We start from the raw sequence: 21,407 nt of genomic DNA on the forward strand, positions 1-21,407 counted from the left end.
ACTTTATCTGGACACCACATTGTGTGATCCCTGTGCTGCAATGGAACAGAAAATACCTCTATGTGGAACCTGGAGACCCAGACCCAAGGCAGCAGCAGCAAATAAATATGTTGCATATGTCAAATGTAGTCCTCAAACAAAACCTGACATCTTAGTAAAGGAGTCAGAAAGTACTAACAAAAATGACAGGCTTTTTCCCTTACAACAGTGTTGAATCTCCAAGCCGAGAATGTCCCATTTGACTCCCCCCTTCCCTCCGCCTCTTATAATTAGGTGACAAAGTAGAAATCCAGTCATGAAAATAAAAAGGTCGCGGTGTATGAGCCCTGGCTCAGTGAGACATGTCAAATACGAAGCTTTCTGGCATCACAGAATAGACAGAACTGCCCTAGACACTGCAGGTTAAAGATGGGTGTCGGAGAGGTGGGAGTTCTACTTACTGATCACTCGCACTTGAACAGTACATTAGTCATTGAACGAGGATGAGGTACAAGGGGTAGGGGAGGCTGGCAAAGTTGTAATTCTCTGAAAGGAGGGGAGGAAACATATACTCATGGATAGGAAATTTTAAGTAGTATGTTTATTATTACTTTTTTTCCAGCAATCTTGCAAGAGGCAGAAGTGTGACATTGAATTGAGTGAGACGAGCGTGTAGGTGGATTGGCGAGGAGCCCTTCTCTTGATGCAGGCCACTGGCTTGTCAAGGAATGGCTGGTTCCACCGCTGGGCTGTGTTTACTCTTTTGCTTCAAGGAAAAGGGTTTCTTGAGGGAATAAGTTTACCTCCAATAATGATTTATTTGGGTCCAGCTGAGTTATCTAAAGAGAAAGAAAACACATATTCAAAAGATTGGAACAAGCACTATTTCTTCCATATGGCATTCAGCCTGTATGTGCACACTGATTCAGAGCCTACTCTGTAGCACGAGTATTCTCACATTATCTTATTTAATCTTCAAAATAACTCTGTGAGGCGCTGTCATTCCCATCTCGTAAGTGAGGAAACTAGGGCTCAGAGCAGTTTGGTAGAGGAACTAGCATTTGACCTCAGTGCGTAGGTTCTGGAGGTTTAACCTCTTCAGTTGGAGGTCCCTTGCCTCCTGAACAGGGGGCCCTTAGGAAGGGTGCTGGCTAAACAGCGAAATGGCATTCCTAGAGATCTCTGCTTGGTTAATATTTATAGTTGACGGGGGATCTGTTAGGTGGGACAAGAGCTAAGCCTTTGGGGTTGATCTTACTGTTAAAACTATATGCCATAAATTGTAAAATGGCCATTTCACCAAGCCCAGTGATGTGATAAATATCTCCTCTGGTGAGGGCAGGTGTATCATAGACTCCTTGTTATGGGGGGAGGGGATATATTTAGTTTGAAAAAAATGAGTCAATGTCATAATACAATTTTATATTTTAGAAATTTTAAAAATCATTATTTTACAATATGAACTAATAAAAGTAAAGCTCGATAAAATCTTGGCTTAATTGGATATGCTAATCATAAAGGCATTCTAAATTAGGTTTATGCCTTCCTAGGCTGGGGCAGGGATAGAACATAAAGGTTTAACAAAAAGGTTAATGGTGACTCATGCCTGTAATCTCAGGACTTTAGGAGGCCAAGGCAGGGGGATCGCTTGAGGCCAGGAATTCAAGATCAGCCAGGGCAACGTAGCAAGACCCTAGCTCTTAAAAAAAAAAAAAAAAGTCAGGAATTTTTAAAAAGTTGAGAAATACTGGAACTAGATACTCTAATACTCTAGCTTAAATCACAGCTGGGTTGGCTATCAGCTTTGCGGCTTTAAAGTTAGCATCAACCTTGCAGGATGAATGTGAGGATTAAATGAGAAAAATATATAATTACCACTGTCTAGCACAGAGCAGGTGTTCGATAATGGCTGCTGTGTATGAAAGCAACTGTAAGGATGGGTGGATGCACAGATGAATAGGCAGCTCTCAGTGTGTGTGTGTGTGTGTGTGTGTGTGTGTGTGTGGGGTGCGGGGGACAAGCAATCTCTAGTCAGGCCTGAGGCTGCTGCTGTAAATCTGGGAGCTCTGGGCCCGAGGGCAAATACTGCAGCACTTAAGACAGGCAATCTTTGAATCTTGCCTTCTGCTCAACTCAAGCCATTCCTAATGAGATGATTCTTCTGTCTTCCAGCTAGGTGAGCAGGGGAGTCCCTGGGGGCCAAAGCCGAGTGTCACAGGTAGGCTGGTAAGATGAAGAGGGGGGGGCGGCAAGAGGGAGAAATACCTTTGCCTGTATTTAGATGGGAACCTGGTATGCCCAGGAGGATCATTAAGGAGACACATCTACCCCTGGAATCTTCTCTGCCTACAAGGTACCTGGGGCAAAGCCTGCTCTACTAGTACTGCTTGGGTTATGGACAGATGGGCAAGCAGAGGTGGGGAAGGCCAGCCTGCTGTCTATCTTCCAATGCACTGAGGGGCAAGCTGCTGGCAAATGTTTACCCACTTCCCCAATTAACGTACAATACTGCGCTGACTTCTGTCAACAAACAGAGCTATGCTGCCTCTGCTTCTGACTTGCTGGCATTTTCTGCTCAGCTGCTTCTGCTATTGTTCTCAATTAACATGCCAGGGCTCTTCCGGCATCTTCTACTTTGTTATTTGTGGTTTGTAAACATGATGTTTGCTGGGAGAAACCAAAACCATAATAGTGCCAGGGATGTGAGTAAAGGTGGAAGATGTAGGAGGAAGCAAAAGAGACTGGGAGGCCTGAGCTTCAGACTTGAGTGTCATCTTGCTAGAGTTGTCAACACTCAAGGTTACAGATTCATAAACCATACCCAGTTTTCACAAGAGAAAATTGTGTTCAAGAAAAGTTAAGTGATTTTCTCCAGTCACTTTAAGTGGGAGAGCTGGGATATGGGGAGAAGGAAACTAAAATTTCTCGAACACCTATTATATGCCAGGCTCTTATATGAATATATTGTTTCATTTATCTGCACAACAATCACTCACAGTTGTAGAGAAAAGAAAATTGAGGCTCAAAGTGGTTACCACTTGTTTGAAGTTACATGGTTAGCGGGGCTCTATATATAGTATGATGGTTAAGAAGATTAAAGCAAACTTAGATTCAAACCCTAGCTCTGTCAGAGCTGTCAAGGAATGGCTGGTTCCTACCGATATGGCCTTTTAATTAAAAAAAGCTATATAACCAGAAAGCCTAACTTGTAAGATGGGAGTCACAGTTTCTCCTATATTGGTTGTGATGTTGGTGAATTCTCTGGTACAGTGCTTAAGCCAGTAGGTGAAGCCATTATTGGCTGGGGCCTTCCTTGGATAGGGTCCCTGATCTCTGTAACTTCAAAGCTAGAGCTCTTTCCACGAAGCCTCTCGAAACCCTTATCTGCAACCTGATCTGAAGCCTGCCTTTCTTGTTTCTATCCCACTGTCCAGCAGGAATGCCCCCCTTTCCCTGGTTGGGTTATGCCTTGATCTTTGGAGACCCCCTTCTATCAGTGGGGCTGTGCCACCACTGGATTACTTCATAACAAACAAGCTATGCTGGGATGCTTCCTCTGGTGCTCCAGATGAAGGAATTTTTGTTTATTTGAAGGTCCTTTTAGATAAGAATTCCAAAATGAACAAGGATGATCTCTGCTTCTATTCTCATTTCCCTGGCTTGCACAAAGATGAAGGAGGATCCTAGGATGGTGACCTAGGAAGACCATGATTTCCCCCAGTAAGATAGTGGCCATATGTGAAACCATACTGCAGTGCTCTGGGCCCATTCAAGGTGGACGTGGAATGTTCCAGGAGGGACTTCCTGCTAGGGAGGAACCTAAAAACCATGTTCCCTGAGAAACAACTGGAGAGGGCGCTGAGGAGTGGTTCTGCTGCTGCTGCCGTAGCGTAGGGCAGGGAGGAGCCTGTGCCAGCCCTCTTTGCATATGTGCAGGGCTGATAAGTAGAAGATGGTAGATGTGTTCTGTGTAGCTCCTGTGGGGAGAACCAGGACTGGTGAGGGGAAATCACAAGGAAGCAGAACCTAGCTAGTCAGAAAGAACTTTTTAACAGGGCAGCAGCTGCTGGTATGGCTAACACTGCTTCTCTTTCTTTTTGCTCCTTCTGTTCTTTATTTTCTGCTTGCGCTTCACAATTATCATGATCATAGCAGCAACTACCATTTAATGAGCACCTACTATATAGCTGAAATTATGGTAAGTAGTTTATATACTTTACATAAAGCACCTTAACTAGTACTCACAATGGCTCAGTGAATAGATACTATTATCTTGTCCGAGGTTTGCACGTAGAGTAAGGTTTCACGCTCAGGTCTGTCTGACTCTAAAGTTCAAGATAACCAGAATGCTTCTGGCTAACATGTCAACAGGGAAATGGGGGTCAGGGGGTTGGGGGTAGGGAGTGAAGATGTGAGTGAACTCTCTGCTGTCCCTAGAAGCATTCATTTGGGGGCTTATATGCAGATGATGATAGCTAATATTTACTGAGCATTTACTTTGTGCCCAGCATATTCCAAGCACTTTACATTTATAAAATCATTTAATTTTCTTAATAACCCTCAGAGGTAGTTGATCTGACACTTATTATCCCTATTACAGAGATGAGGGAATTGAGACATGGAGCCCCAGAGCTATTAAGGGCAGAGCCACACTGTCAATCAACAAGGCAATCTGGATTTAGACCCCATGTCTAACTGCTAGATTATATTGCCAGAGGTGTTGCTCAGAGTAGGATCCACATAGAGAAAGAAGTAGGTTGAGATGACTCTGAGCTTGTTCCTAGCCCAGCTTCCAGAATATAAGATCTTTTGTACTTTGGGAATGGCAAAAGGTCAAAGGTCAAGAAAAAAATCCTGAAATGTTTATAAAATACGAATACAAAAACCCAATCTGAGCTTGTGTTGTGCCATTTACTTGGGACTTTACTGAATTATTGACTCTCTAAATCAACAGAGAAATCCACCCTTTGGGACTCCTTAGGGAGGAGGGGTGTTCTCAGATAAGAGGGATAGCTTGACTGTCTATAGTTAGAAGAGGAAAAGTCAACCATCTTGACATTTTCTTCACTGTACTTAGGAAACCTGAATGGATATATTTTCTAATTAAGTTCATAATTCAGCAAATTGGCTTTGTGAAACGTTTATGTTGTCAAAAACAGGACACATTCTTTGCCAAATAGAACTACTCTTTTCTAGATCAATTTTTTCAACACTTTGAAATTTCACATACATTTTGTTTCTGTTATTTCCCTGGGCTTCAGTTCCTTTTCTTAAAAATATAACATTGCGGTGGAGAAAAATATGAAACAATGTGACAGATTCTCACCTTAGGCTACACTACGAATCCTAGAATGTTAGGCTGGGCAAGTTCTTAAATGCCAAACAGTCCAATCCCCTCATTTCACAGGTGGGCAAATGGAAGCTCACAGACATCAGGTGATGTCACCCAGGTCACACGGCTGACTGGGGCAGGTGCAGTACGCTATCCTAATGTTCCTCACTTCTGTTGTGGGGTTCTTGCTAGTCACGTCATTCTGCCTCGGACCTTATCTTTTGAATACTTGAGCATAAATATAATGCTACAGGTTGAGTAACCTTAATCTGAAATCTAAAATGTTTTTGTATGTGAAGCTTTTTGAGCACTAACGTGATGCTCAAAGGAAATGCTCACTCTTAAGTAAATATTCCAAACTCTGGAAAAATCCGAAATCCAAAACACTTCTGGCCCTGAGCGTTTCATAGATGAGATACTCAACCTGTATTACTAGGGTGGAAACTACTTGAGGGCAGGAGCTGACTGATTCTAAAAATAATAGCAGGAGCAGTATTTGCATAGTATTTTATAGTATGTGAGATACTTACATAAACTAATTTACAGTCATGTGGGGAAGGCGGTATTATCAGCCCTTCTAAATTTTATTTAATTTTGCTGAGGTAATGCTTTTACTTTGAAATTGAATAGGGGAAAGTCTGGATCTCATATTTTACATTTAGAAAAAAATGCTAGGTTGGATTTTTTTCTGTTTTCCTCTTTTTTTCTTCTTAATGTTTCCAGTATATTTTAATAGCTTACGAAGAAAATGGACTACAATAGTTCTTGGAAATCAGTCCCACTCTGCAGATTAGGAAACGAGACCCAGAGATTAGGTTTGTCTGTGATCACACACCAAGTTGCAGAGGCAACTAGAACCCCTGACTTGTTTCCTCATAATTTCCATTTTAATTCCCCACCCTTTACAAGTGGCCCAGTAGGGTTCTCTCTTACTACATGAGATCCAGACTTCAGTTCAATGTGTGAGATTGGGAAGCAATAAACCAACAAAGATTCTTAAAATGTATTCTTACTTTTAGAGTATTCAGAAAGTTCCACCTTTTTCAAGGCAGAAAAGCTCTGGTGACTAACAACTACCATTTTCTAGACCATATGCTGGCAGCACTGTGGGCAGAGGCATAGCCTGAACCCCAGGAGCAATTCTTTGCCACACTGGCAGAAAATTTGTAAGTCTCTTCTAGTCCACATAGAGAGCAAACACCAGAACCTCATCCACACCTCACTCTCCTTCCCATCAATGTGAAAGACAACCAGGTCCCATCCGCTACATCAGACTCAGAGCACAATCAACTTCCCCAACCTTAGGGAAATCCATCCTTCAGTTACAGCCTACCTACTTCTGAAAGCTCTCCCTCTGAATTCCTGTGCTGACAGCCATGGCTGTATATCATCTAATGTTGTCAGGATCTAAAGGACCAGAATATATGAGCTCCAGTCCTGGCTCTAAGAGTGTGATTTTGAACAAGTCGCTTGTCTTCTCCAGGCTTTAATTTTTGTATTTAAAAAAATGTGGGGACTAGTAATTCAATGGAGTCAACTGGACTGCAGTTGAGCTTTGGAAATACAAATACTTAAGTTCGAATTCTGGCTCTTAGCCAAGTCAACAGGATGTTTAGAACACTTCTAAACTTCCTGTTTCCTTCTCCACTGGGTGAAAGGGTTGTTGCAGGGATTGAGATAGCCAACACATACAGCTGTTCTCATGATTCAATGCCTTTTTTATGTGTTAGATGTCATCTGTGTGGCTTGAGCTCTCCAATGGTTAGAATGGTGGAAGTGTGAAGAAGGGAGGGAGGGAGGGATACATGGGCTAGATTCCTACCACTATAACCTTCCAGCTATCTGAAGATCTGGGCAAGTTACTTAACTTTTTCTGGTTCACTGTTTCTTTATTTATAAAACTGAGACATTTTTTGTTCCCTTGAGTTGTGAGGATTCAATAAGATAAAGCTTATAACCCTTCTTGGGGAGAACATTTATTTCACACCTTTGCTTCCACATGGGGTGACTCCTGGATGCTTTCCCTATCTTAACTGCTTGGTGAGTTTGGGAGAAGAGTCTGAGCCCAGCCACTTTCTTTCCTTTTTTTCTGGAATCAACCTGGTTTGGTGTTTACAAGGTAAGGGTAAACCTGCAGTCTCCAGCTGTACCATACACTGAGTGGACAAATTTATTTCGATTATAGGCAAAGAATATGAGCAAGTCCCTTGGCTATGGATCTGAAACTACAATTTCTGGTCAACCTTTTGGGTAGCAAAGGTGATGTTTTTATCCCCACCAAGCAAAATGCTTAACAATTATAATTTGGTGGAAGATGATACAGGGGTCACAGTTCTTCTCTCTCAAAGGCTGGTCTTGACTAAAAGATGAGAAAGTCAGCCAATCGGGGCAGAAATCAATTTTCAAATGGAGTTTCCATCTGTACATAAAGCCACAGCAAAGCTTATTCTTAAAAAGATGATCCTTTAAACCAAACAAAAAATGAATGTGCCAGTAAACTTTCTTCTGAAGAATGCACACTTTATAATAACTATTATTTTACAGCTCTCAAAGCACTGTCACATGTTACCTAATCTCAAGGCTACCCTAAGAGAACGGACTCATCCATCTTCATTTTTACAGATAAGAACACCAATCTCAAAGAGGGACGTTTCTTATACATGGTCATACAACTAGAAATTGGTGGAGCTTAGATGTGAACCCAGGTTTTTCCCCCTTCAAATCCTGAGCTCTTTCTATTCTGTGAGGCAGTGTGAGGGCTGCTATACAAGTTCTCATATCATAGTGAAGGTGGATGTATCTACTTTTGGTATATTGGTCAAGGTTAGCATGCTCGGAAATTGGTAGAACTAATTTTTTGGTCTGCTATGAGTAACCTATTTAACAATCCAATAGAAAAATATGCATTTTAAATATCAGAAGCTTAATAAATGATTAATATCATCACTATTAAAAAGTTACCTTTTATTTGGTGTTTTCTAAGTGCCAGGCAATTATCTAATTTGTCACAATTCCATGAGATAAATACTCCTATTATTTCCATTTCACAGATGAATTCTCTGAGGTGAAATATGGGTATTTATGGGACTTGCCCAAGATCATATATATATAGCTAGAAAAAATAAGGCTAGAATTTGTATCCAAATTTGTGAGCTTCTAGTCCACATCCAATGAACTGGCTGCTCTTTGTTGCCTCTCACCTTCTGATCCTTCTGACAGGGGACGGTTTATATGACTAAATGGCTTTCCCTTGGGTATAAAGAAAGGTGCACTATGCAGCTGCGTCATGGCTCATGGCCCATTGTGGTATGGGCTTTGTTGTTCCCTACAGGAACACAAGCTGTCTTTTGTTAGTATCAACAGCTAATTGTTTATTTTCTTTAAACACCTTTTGGTGAGTTGGGAAATCCTTAAGGAGGCAGTTACACCCACAAAGTATTTGAGGGAGAACTTTAAGCTGATCTGCTGGTCATGTGCTGATCAGAGTCAAACATAGGGATTGCTACTATTAACAGTAATTAGTAACAACTATAAGTAACCACCACAACAATGCCAGTTGTAGCTCTTAGTAACCTCTCCTCTACTTTTGCTGCAGGTGGTAACAATCCCAAAAGGAACTTCCAAACTGTAAGGGTCCCCCACTGTGGGATGATCTATGGTTTATATCCATCTCAGCTTCCTGTGCAGTTGCTGGGCTAATCAATCTGTCTCATTGGACCACAGGAAAGAAGTGACACTGGGATGAGGGTTTCCAATAAACAGTGACAGATGCTCTTCCTTTCATTACTGAACTGTGGTAGAACAATTGGGGTGCTAGAGAGTGAGGTGAGATGGGCTGCTATGGCTGATAAGTATAGGATACGTAGGACATTTTCTTTCCTTGATTTTTTTTTTTTTTTAGGTAGGAAAAGAGAAAAGAAAATCTAAAAGGAGAACAAAGGGGAAGAAGATGAAGGTAAGAGAAGGACAGAAATTGTGTCTTGTAGGCTACCCTGTCTGTTCAGTGTTTCACCTCATTATTATAATGGTAACAGCAGTTAACATATACTAGGAGCTTACTGTGCCAAGCACTTCTAAGCACTACAACATCCCTATGAGGCACAGAGGCTCAGAGAGATTATATAACTCACCCAATACTGCACAGGCGGGAAATGGCAGAGCAAGGACTTAAAACTAGGTCTAGCTTTAAAGTCTGTGTTCTTAACCATACTAGATTATTTTAATTTTATAATTATGCATTATCCTACTTATTCTAACTCCCTTTCTTGGAAGTACTGTATCCTTCATATAACAGAAGCACATATTCCCCATAACAGAGTATATATTACTGCTGAGGGCATTTGGGAAAATTTCAGTCATCTGGCTCTTCAATCATCACAAAGCTAGTGATTGTTAGAGCTAGATCGGTTCTTTTTTTTTTTTTTTTTAAGAGACAGAGTTTCACTTTGTTGCCCTCAGTAGATTGTCGTGGCATCACAGCTCACAGCAACCTCCAACTCCTGGGCTTAAGTGATTCTCTTGCCTCAGCCTCCCGAGTAGCTGGGACAACAGATGCCCGCCACAACGCCTGGCTATTTTTTGGTGCAGTTTGGCTAGGGGCTGGGTTCGAACCTGACACCCTTGGTATATGGGCCCTACTCACTGAGCCACAGGTGCCGCCCAGCTGGATTGATTTAAGACGTGATCTCTGTAATGTATGGGGATAGAAAAGCCAAGTGAGTGGAAAGCACTTATCCAAGATTACTCAACATTCATGGCAAATCTGAATTCTATATTCCCAGCTTGTGCCCTTAAACGGGCTGTTTAATGACAACATCAACTCTGAAATGTTAATAATGTTAAAATGGCTTTAAGCTTGGCACACTGTCAGGGACAGCCGGCACACCAAATAAGAGATAAGACTTTCTCCTTGCATCAGTATCCTTGATGGTGGTTTGGTGGCTATTAAATGACAATGTTAGTGGGAAGGGCTGGGGACGGATCGGAGGGGATTCCAACAAGGATGGGTGGGGAGGGAAAAGCCTCTTTGGTCTAAAACCAAGAGAAAATCCAAATCTGAGGAACGAGCACAAAAAGAAGAAAAGAATAAAAAGAATGAGAATAGAAATTTTTCCCCATTCTGGGAAATCAGTTCCCAAAATAAATCCCTCTTGGAACCTGGAAAAAAGGAAGTCATGGAGCAATTTGCAAAGTTCCACTGTCCCTGAAAGCATAAACAGGGTATCAGAATGCACGAGTGAGGGGTCTGTAATGTGGCAAGAGAAACAGAGTGCACATAGCCTCAGAAATGTGCCCAGGTAACAGGTGTGCCAAGACGCTGGTTCTCCTCAGCCCTTGGCATAGCCAGGAACCTCAGGGCTGGGTTGCCTCTGACTCTGAGCAACCTAGTACGGTTCTCCTGTAAGGCATACAAACATCTTTCAATATGTGTAGTGATGTGGAAAAGGGCTGGGAAGCACTGATTTAGGGGACAGCCTCGCTTTCAGAGGTCAATACCATGGAAGGCAGCCAGGTTCTTACATAAAAGGTTCCTACGATGCCTCTGATAAAAGTTTGGTCCGTAACACTAACCACTGTGTTTGGAAGACAGCATTAAGAGACAAATGAAAGGAGAGATACCTGTTTACTGGTTAGGTTTAGAACTGTTAACTCAGCTTAAAAGCTTTCTGAGAAATGCTATTATTGTTTGACTCACAGTTTCACAAGTAGGCCTGGATTAAGTGCTAATTAGGTAGGCAGTAAGAAAAAGCACTGATGGGTTGTAAGTCCTGGCACTGCATGTGTGCTCTTGAGCAAGTCATTTAATCTCTTACCATGAGATAAGACCCAAATTTCTCATCTGTAAGCTGGCGAGGGCATCACCCCAAACCCAGTGGTCTCTCAATAGACCATTTCCCTCTGGGTCTCTTTCCTTCTCGCTACCACTTGTGAGGGAGTTGAACAAAATGTCTGATCCTGCCTCTCTCCTATTTAAAGTTCTTAAAAGATTACTTACTGGAATAGGATAGTCCCCTTTTGCTTTGGCCTCATTTCCCTAGTTTGTAAACGAGTAGTGTTTCTGAGAAGGCTCATAGCAGGCATATAATGGAAGACATGGCTGGAAAGACTGGACGAAGATCATGACAAGGCTCTATTGTCTTATTAGGTATTATTTAAACTTTTGAAAAAAGCTTTTCTCCCTGGCTTCAGAGTGATCTGGAGTGGTGTGCTACATGTGCTCTCCAGGCAGAGTGGCTAGGGAGAATGTGAGCATTTTGAATGCATTTTAATACTCAAGCAGAGCCACACGAGCTGGTGTGTGCATAGCTCTACACACAAACACCACTCAGGAGCTGAAGCTTTGAACAGGAGTTAAAAGAGTTGAGTCCCTAACGACATACAAAAGACTTGCTGGTGTGATTTATTCTGATGTATTTACTTATCCAATTACCAAAACAGCAGGAGATCATTAAATTTTCTAGTTACCAGATGCAGCACGTTCAATATCTTAAATGTTACCAAGGCTCTCTCTGAGCTATTTTGATGTTACATTTCATCTGCCCAAAAGCTTATAAAACTGGAAGGCAAGAATCAGGAACAGAACAGGTGTTTTCTTTGAAGGCTATCCGTACAATACCAAACCTAAACCCCAAATTCCCCAACTCTTGAGCTTCAGGAAAAGTACCACGATGAGAAACAAAAGTATTTAGGAAGAGGGGATGGTAAGGAAGTAGTATTGAGGTGGCTGAGATGTGCACTTCACCACTCAGCCTTTCCTTCATGCTCATTTTCTATCAGTTCCATTCCCATGTCCTCAAGGTCAGGGTGGAAGGGCAGAGTCAGGGAACAACCACTCTTGGGAAGCTGCAAGCCTGTATCCTAACCCTAAGCATACTGCTCCTGACTACCCATGTGATATTGGACAAGTTAACTTTTCCTACTCTGAGTTTCCATGTCTGTTAAACACAGATATTGACCTCTGTTGCACCAGCTTATGGACCTACTAGGAGCACCATCACAACTCCCCTTCCACTGTACTTTACGTGAATGTCTCCTGGATGAGACTGAGCAACTCACAGTCAGGAATTGTGTGTTGGCTATTTCTGTATCTCCAGTACTCAAGCAAAGGACTTCGTGCATTGTGTATTCTCAATAAATGCTTGTGATTAAACTATCAAATCAGAGAATATACTTAATGAACATTGAAAAGTACAAAGCAAACCCACATTAACAATACTTTAGAAGTGGCAAAATCCTTATTTTCTCTTGAAAAACATAGCAGGTAAGTGAAATCTGGACCTCAACTTTTTGAAAGAGTGGTGGTAGCTTGTCCCCCCCCATTCTTACTATTCTGAGTGCACAGACCCCATGCTCCAGCCAATCAGGGTAGTTTGTATTCCCCAAATGTGTCTTGTGCTTTTCCTCCCTGAACTTTTTTTTTTATTTTGAGACAGAGTCTATGTCACCCTCAGTAAAGTGCTGTTGCATCACAGCTCACAGCAACCTCAAACTCTTGGGCTTAAGTGATTCTCTTGCCTCAGCCTCCCAAGTAGCTGGGACTACAAGCACCCACCACAATGCCTGGCTATTTTTTTGTTGTAGTTGTCATTGTTGTTTGGCAGGCCCCGTCCGGGTTCAAACCTGCCAGCTCCAGTGTATGAGGCTGGCGCCCTAGTCGCTGAGCTACAGGTGCCGAGCCTCCTCTCTGAACCTCTGTATGTTGTTTCCTCTGCCCCAATTGCCATTCCTCACCTATTCCCACCTGAATCTCCCTTTAAGGCTCAGCTCAAATGGTACTTTCTCCACAAAACCAGGCCTGAGTGACAGAGCCTAAATTCATCTCTCTTATTCCCATAACAGAGTTAATTGTAACTGGCATCTTCTCCCATTTACTAGGCATATGAACATAGTGACCATATATATTCTGTGCCTATTCCAGTGCCCTGCATGTGGTCATTTCATGTTTACTGAACTAAAACCTTTATTCACCTTAGACTCCGCAGTTGAGGTGGCTGCCAAGATCTGCTAGAAGACTCAAAGTCACAGTGTTTAAAACTGGAGAATGGGTACCAGCAATGCCAACCCTGTCCTTTGCTAAAATAACACTTACACTTTGACCAGGTAAGAGAATTTTAGAGAATCTAGCTCAAAGGATCAGCTACAGTTTCTCACTGAGGTATCTGCCTGTTGTACTTCTCAGGCTATTGTGCAATTGTTTGTCTATGAGTCTGTCTCGCTAGTCTGGTTGAATTCTCAGGACACATACGAGGTTTTACTGGCTACCTATTCCCTATTTACTGGCCTAGCATACTGGAAACTGTGTGAGTTCAATAAATGTTTGCTGAAAGACTGACCTACTGGATAACTGAGTGGAGTCTTTCCATTCCTCCCTACAGCCTGCATCAGTCCAAAGAAATGGAGTCTAGAGGAGCTATATCCCCAGACCTCCTGCCCCTAGCCTCACTCTCATAGCAGGCGGACCCTGTCAGTGATACCATTAGCAGGCCACTCCAGCAGCGCCTTTGGCTCTGGCTGCTCTCTGGCCCCCAGCCTCAGTCAGCCTAGCTGCTTATATACAGGGGCTAACAATAAGTTTGCATCAGTTGCCCTTTCAGGAGGGACAGATTTTTCTCTGTCTATTTAAACTGCTGTTGGAATTGGCTAATTAGAAGGATTTAAAAAATCTTAATAGTCTAAACAGAGAAAACTGGTTCTGAATTATTAAGCAACATTTTCAATGCATTTGAATAACCTTAAGTGACTTAGTTGCCACCTGATCCTAAGCTCTGGCTCAGATAAAAAAATGTGAAATATTGTCAAAGCCTGAGCTTATAGGAGCCTCCAGCTACAGTAAATAAAAGCTTAAGTCCTCATAAACTACCTGGGACAGAGACATTCTCATATAAATGGAGAGAAGACAATCTTAAATAAAGCAAGTAGGACTAGGAAGCCAATGGCTTTGTTCCAGTTTTCAGAAGAGAGTTGTGCATAGAATAGGTATCAACATCTAGGTTATTTAATCATAGAATCACATAGTATCAGAGGTGAAAAATTATTAAGAAACACCCATTTTAATCTCTTCATATTTCAGATAAGAAAAGTAAGACCAAGAAGTATATGGCTTGCTTGCGATCACACAAGTGGCTGGAAGAATGAAATTTTTGCCCCAGGATACCTGACTCCAGCTTAGTTTCTTCCCACTGTACCTCATTCTTCTGATATTTTATAAAAATAGAGACAGGGTCTTGCTATATTGCCCAGCCTAAAGCACAGTGGCTGTTCATAGGCACAATCATAGTGCATTACAGCCTTGAACTCTTGGCTTCAAGTAATTCTCCTCCTAAGTAGCCGGGACTATAGCCATGTGCCACTGTACTCAACCTGTACATTCTTCTATGAATGCCCTGCTAGTGACATCAAAATGAGAGGCTGACAACAGTGTATTAAAAGACATCTGGAAGTGGGGGGAGGGAAAAAAAAAAAAAAGACATCTGAAAATTTCAACCACATGGGTCCCTTCTGGTGATTGAGCTCTACAGACTCCATGTTCCCTCCTCCCAGACCTTGACCTGGGAGTTCTACTTCCATGGCAATTCAAGGAGGGGATGGAGACGGGGAGGGAGGGAAAGAAACCAGGAATAAGTGAGGATGAATGTTATTATAATGTGGACTGTCACTTGCCTGTCCTCAAGCCATGAAGATATCATGAATTTCTGCCTGGTGAGATGGAAACCACAAAAACAAAAACAGTGGATGTGTGAATAGGTAGGAACATTTTTTTTTTTTTTAAACATTTTATTTCTTCTCATTTATTTGCTAAGTATTTCCTGAGTGTTTACTACATGTAAGAAACTATGCTAAGTACTTGATGACGGTAGTGAACAAGACACTGTCTTAGCCCTTATAGAGTACAGAGTTCAGGGCAAAATGCATATAAGAAAATGGCCCACTGCAATTCAGATCAGTAAAAGGTTATAATTGGGGAAAAGAGCAGAGGAGCACTAGGAAAGTAAATGGCTAACTTGGTCCTAGGGTGTCACTTAGCTCTCAATTTCTCTTTCCTCCTGTCTCATTTTAATATGCACAACTGTTTTCTACAATTTAACCATTTTACTCACTTTTCCTTTCATACATAATAACCAGTATTAGTTGTTTACTATGTGCTAGGCATTACATTAGGGAACACTCAGATTATTTAGACTTTATCCAAAATAATTTCAAACTTAATGTGTACAATTTTTTTTTTTGAGAGGGAGTCTCAAGCTGTCACCTTGGGTAGAGTGCCCTGGCGTCACAGCTCACAGCAACCTCAAATTCTTGGGCTTAAGTGATTCTCTTACCTCAGACTCCCAAGTAGCTGGGATTATTGGTGCCTGCCAAAATGCCCGGCTATTTTTAATGTTTTTCTAAAAAATGCGTATCTTTCCTTCACTTTGTGACTAACTATATGAATTTGAGCTGGCCATTTCTGCTTTTGGTATCTTTTGGTTTTCCTAGGCCTTGGGCAAGTTACTTTCAGTCTTTGTACCTCCATTTTTTTCATCTTTAAAATAAGGGCCCTTTCTAGCTCTCATAGTAAAGAATGCATGCATGAGGAAGGCCTGTTTACAGAAGGTCTTAAATAAGAACAACTAGAGAAGGACAGTGAAATAAATTTGGAAATAGCAAAAGAATCTCCAGGTTTGGGATTCAACCACAGACATTAAACTTCAGCTTTGAGAGCCTGGTTCTAGGTGGAGAGCAGGGTGTGGTCTGGGTGATGTGGGCTGGGCCTGGGGCTGAAGTTGGAGTTGGCCCTGCAGTGGGGCCCAGGGGGATTTGGCATGTTGATGCACGTGCTAATATACTCTGGATCTCCAGCATTGGCTTTGAAAATGACAAGAGTATCTAGAAAAGGTTAATCTACGCGTATACACGTTTGCAGTTGTTTGTGTTTACAATGGGGTTATTATATAGACTCTAAGTGAGTAGAGCATGTCTGCTGAAGCACCTGGAATATTGAGCACAGAACTAATGATTTTTTATTTATGGCTGGATGGAGTCAGATTGGATTGTATTTACAGCCTTCAGAAGTTTATTTGATTTCTGATATAGCAATTTTGAATGATAGCTTATGAATACCTTATAAAATTAGGTTCTGGGACAGAGTAAATAATTTTGAAAAGGGTTAAATACATCAACACACCTGCACATAATCAGTAATAGTCATTCCTTTTTATGTTCACTACAGAAGAGGAAGGATCTGGGCTTTGAGAATTAAATATTGATTTAAAAAACTTGCTGTGTAACACTGAGAAATTTAAGCTCTTTAAGCTTCTGTCCTTATCTATAAAATGGGGACAATATCTATCTTTTAAAGAACTAATGTATTTGAAGTACTTGACATTTAATAAGCACAAAAAGAAATGGTTATATTCATTGTCATCACTCCCAACCGTTCTAAGTGATTTAAATAAGTAAGTTAGAAAGGGGCAAGAGCAGATTTTATTAAGATTCTGAATTCCATTCAGCTCCCCAGAAATGGCTATAATTACCTCAAACACATTTTAAAATTTCCTTTCATCTGGTCAGAAGCATATAATGGTGGCTTTTCTCATATAATCAATACTACTGGTTCCCTCAATACCTCTGTGGGTTAGTAAGAGCCTTTCCTCTTCTTGCCATCAACTTCATCATAATAGCTGAAATATACTAAGCATTTACTATGTACTAGTGCTGCTTTATAAACAGCACTTCATTTCATTTCACAACAGCACTATGAAGTAGGCACTACCATTACCCTTATCCTAAAGGTAAGGACACTAAGCTACATAGAAGTTAAGTAATTTACCCAAGAGCAAATGGCTGGGAAGAAGCACAGTTGAGATTTAGTCTAAGACTCCAGACCCTTTAACCATTACCCTATCCTGTCCTCCCATTGCTCATCTCCTTCAAATCTGTTACAGTCATTGCCAGGGGCATTTTCTGGTGTTGAGAGATAGGAAGGGAGGGAATGGGGTTAGGGAGAGAAATAATCACTCTTGCCACCATACCAACTACATTATTAATACTTATTTTGTGTTAAATGCTATATATATTAAATATTTTATATTCATTTTTAAATGTTTATAACAACCCTTTGAAGTACGTGTTACTCCCATTTTACCAAGAAATTAAGTAATCCAAGATCACTCAATGAAGAGTTGATCCAAAATTCAACATGAGACCCACTTGATTCTACAGCCTGTGTGTGTTTCAGTCTGTAATGCCTCTGAAATTTGATTGAAAGGAAGAGTAGTATTAAATAAACTATCTTTACATGTTGATATATATTTGTTTATAAAACAAACAAGGAAAAAGAAAAAGAAATACAAACAACCTCCCACCCCTTTCTTAAGTAGCCAGTTTAGAGAAAGTGTTCTTCCTAGGCCGTGAGGGAAAGTGGCCACAGCCTCAGGGACAACTGTCGGGCCTCTGAGCGAATGATTAAAGAGTTTGGGGGGCAGATTTGCACTGAATACCTTGATACCCTACAAACTACACGGCCATCTTCAGAGACTTCACTGCCTTCAGGCTATCTCTTTTGAAAATACAGGGTTAATTGGTGTTTGTAAGTATATATTTTCTGAGTATTTTACCCTTTGCTAGAGGACTAAATTATGTTCCAAGTGAAGGTGGGAGGCAAAGTCAAGTGCTTAGATGGTTCCCTGTTCATAGATTTCCCCCTCCATATCTAGCAGTAAATCCCAGAAGTGGATTTGAGACATGAGTATCTTAAAAAATAAAAAATAAAATTACATGTGCAGAGAAGGGTTAACATAGGCAGACTTGACTGCTAGTCTTTTAAAGGCCTGCTTAGAAGATTGGCCTTTGTTTGGCATCTGGGAACTTGGATTTAAAGAGGGTTCCTATTTTTTCCAGAACTGATAAGAGTGGCTCATTATACCTAATCTGTGCACAAATACAGTTTACGCTAAACATTTGCTTTCCTTATGGGATTCTGACATTTTGGTATGTGCCTGGTAGAGGGTACCTGTACAGTCTGTCCCCAATAAAAACTCTGGGCACGGAGACTCTGTAAGTCTCTTTGGTTGGCAATATCCCATGTGTTGTCTCAAATCATTGCTAGTGGAATTAAACAGGTCTTCTCTGATTCTGCTGGGAGAAGCCCTTTGGAAGGTTGTGTCTGGTTTCCCCTGGACTTTGCACCGTGTACCTTTCTTCTCTCTGCTGATTTTGCTTTGTGTTCTTTTGCTGCAATAACTCATAGCCATGAATATGATTATATGCAGAGTTCTGTGAGTCTTCCTAGGGAATCACTGAACCTGGCGATAGTCTTGGGGTCCCTCAACACACTGTATGAAAATGTTCCTGTTTAGGATAATGACCATAAGCTTTGGGGGTTGGAATCCCAATTATATCAGAAACTATGTATGTGACCCTGTAAGCATTACCTCTCTTAGCTTCAGCTGTCTTACCTGTAAAATGGGGCTATTATCTACGCCTTAGGATTTGTATGAAGATTAAATGACAGAATACTTTCTGAAGTATGTACTCAAGGTCTGGTGCAGACCAGAACATTAACAATTTTTAATTCCTTTGTCTGAGAGCTAAAAAAGACTGTAAGAACTGAAGAGTTCACCGAATCGATTATAAAAATTTCGAAGAAAACTTCCTTCTTAGAAGGCTCCAACCCAACTCATTTTGAAACTAAGCAGAAAATCGATCATACCAATACATTTCACTTAAAACCTCTATGGTGTTTGGTCATGTTTCTATGAAACCCCAGCTGAGAAGATTTTGGAGAGAACAGAATATGCTTCCTTTAAGGAAAGTAAAAATGAAAGTGAGATGGTATGGTTTCATCGTACACACAATGCCCTGGCCTGGGGCAGGTCCTGCTGGTGATCTGTTTCTTCCCAGGACAGGCGGACACATATTAAAGTCTCGCATGTCCTGAGACTTGTGTGAGGACATGTGTCATCTCTGTGCCCTCATATAACCTCACTTAACTCTTATAACTAGTTTATAGGTGGCTATCATAACCATCTTTTTATAGGTGAAAAAACTGGTTTAAGAGGTTATGTTACTTGCCTAAGACACGCCCCTCCTAATTGGTTCTTTATATTAAATGTTTTATCATATCATGCTGCTCCCTGTCATGATTGTCAAGGCTCAGAACACATTTTTCCTGTATTAAGGTGACATCGATAAATAGTGGACTTTCTTACAAGGAAAGAAAGTCCAGATCATTCTCATATTAAGAGATGCAATTGACAAAGTCCAGGTCACTCTCATATTAAGAATGAGGAATGAACCTACAAACATTTTTTAAAAGGCTAGACAGTTCCAAAGCCATGACTTGCAGTAGATGGATCAAAGCAACTCAGTATTACCAACTCAAATGGCATGGCCCTCTGTTGTTTACCAAGTGTTTTCGTCATCAGTTTTGATTTTATTATCTCATCACAATTTATCTGTTAGGACACATGATACTATCCTCACTTGAAAGATGAAGTAATTTAAATACAGAAAAGAGAAATGATGTACTCAGAGTAACTCAGCATATAGGTGGAAGTGTTAGCATTAGAACAAAGATCTGTCTGACTCCAAGTATACAGAGGCCAGGAGAAGCTACAGAACTATTCATCAAAATATTTAGTCCAAGCATTAGTAGCCTTCACACGGAACCATCTTTTCCACCAGCCCCTGCCTGTTTGCATTTTTATTATCTCCTTTTAAAGAATGCAACACCTTTGGCTATTCTTCTGTCTTCCCTCTTTCTCCATGTTAATTCATCTTTCCAGGCTGCCAGTGAAATAGAACAGAATGAGCACCTTCATAATTTTCAGGTCTGCTACTTCCTGGATATGATCATGGTAAATACATTTACCTTATAGTTTCAGTTTTTGTACTGTAGCATGAAAATAATATTTGCTTGGTAAAATAGATTTTGGATACAGGTTTGAAATCTTCTTCTTTGAGCTTTTAATTTCTTAACTAAAGTAAGGACAATATAAATCTCAGGACTGTCATAAGAACTTAATGAGGTGACAGCTATGAAGTACCTAGCATAGTTGTCTGACATATAATGGAAACAATAAATGGTAGACAGTATTATTATTACTTTATAGGCTGTTTTCATTATTCATTCAACAGATATTTACTGAGCATCAATTGGTTCCTATGTGTCAGGAATGTAGTAGTAAATGCATAAGGTTTCTGCTCCCAAAGAGCATTAATTCTAATGGTGTGTGTGACAATAAGTAATTAGATATCTACTATGTTGATGACAATCAGTTCAATGGAGTATAAGAAAGCAGGGTAAGAGAAAAAGAAAGCATAGGGATTGTCAGACTGGCAGGATAGGGAAGGGAGAGAAGGGATGGAAGACTGTTGGAAAAGGCCTCAAAGACAATAGCAAGTCCTTCCCGATTCATAATTACTTTAAATGCAAACGGATTAATCTGCTATCTTTATTTTTTAATTCTCAAAACTAGATGAAATTATTAAAGCTGACAAAAACAGGCTTGGTGCTGGCCATATGCACCGGGGCTGGCAGGTTCGAATCCAGCTCGGGCCAGCTAAACAACAATGACAACTGCAACAAAAAAATAGCTGGGTGTTGTGGTGGGTGCCTGCAGTCCCAGATACTTGGGATGCTGAGGCAAGAGAATCGCTTAAGTCCAAGAGTTTGTTGTGAGCTGTGATGCCACAGCTCTCTACCGAGGGCAACATAGTGAGACTCTGTCTCAGAAAAGAAAGGAAAAAAAAAAAGCTGACAAAAACAGTAAGAAAAAAAGCCTCAATGAAAAGTCAATGATTGAGCAAAAACTTGAAGGAAGTGAGGCCCCAAGCAGTAAGGATATCTAGAAGAAGCCTATTTCAGTAGAAGAAAGCGCAAGGCCTTGAAGTGGGAATGAGTTTCGTGGTATTGCACCAGTAGCAAGGATGCAGGGTACTGGACAAGACAGAGTGGGAAAGGGGTCAGACAAACGCCAGGGAGTTAGGCCAAGGAAAGCCTTTCATTCTGAACTAGACAGAGAACCCTATAATGGGTTTCAGAAGGGAAGAGACAAGATTTGACTTATTAAAAAAAAAAAAATCACTGTCATGAAGAAAAAGAATGAAGCTGCCA

At 41.0% G+C, this 21,407-nt stretch overlaps 1 protein-coding gene across 3 annotated transcripts in view; it reads right to left on the minus strand.

The window, feature by feature from the left end:
• Positions 1-560: 560 nt before the first annotated feature.
• Positions 561-21,407, minus strand: part of FAF1 (Fas associated factor 1) — a 498,736-nt gene continuing 477,889 nt past the window's right edge. For all 3 annotated transcript variants that reach the window (XM_053575767.1, XM_053575768.1, XM_053575766.1), the window contains one exon: positions 561-818. In XM_053575767.1, the coding sequence (XP_053431742.1) occupies positions 735-818 (84 nt within the window). In that variant the 3' untranslated portion in view covers positions 561-734. The remainder of the gene's footprint in view (positions 819-21,407) is intronic.

The sequence above is a fragment of the Nycticebus coucang genome, chromosome 22 (assembly GCF_027406575.1).
Source record: "Nycticebus coucang isolate mNycCou1 chromosome 22, mNycCou1.pri, whole genome shotgun sequence".
In the NCBI taxonomy this organism is placed as follows: domain Eukaryota; kingdom Metazoa; phylum Chordata; class Mammalia; order Primates; family Lorisidae; genus Nycticebus; species Nycticebus coucang.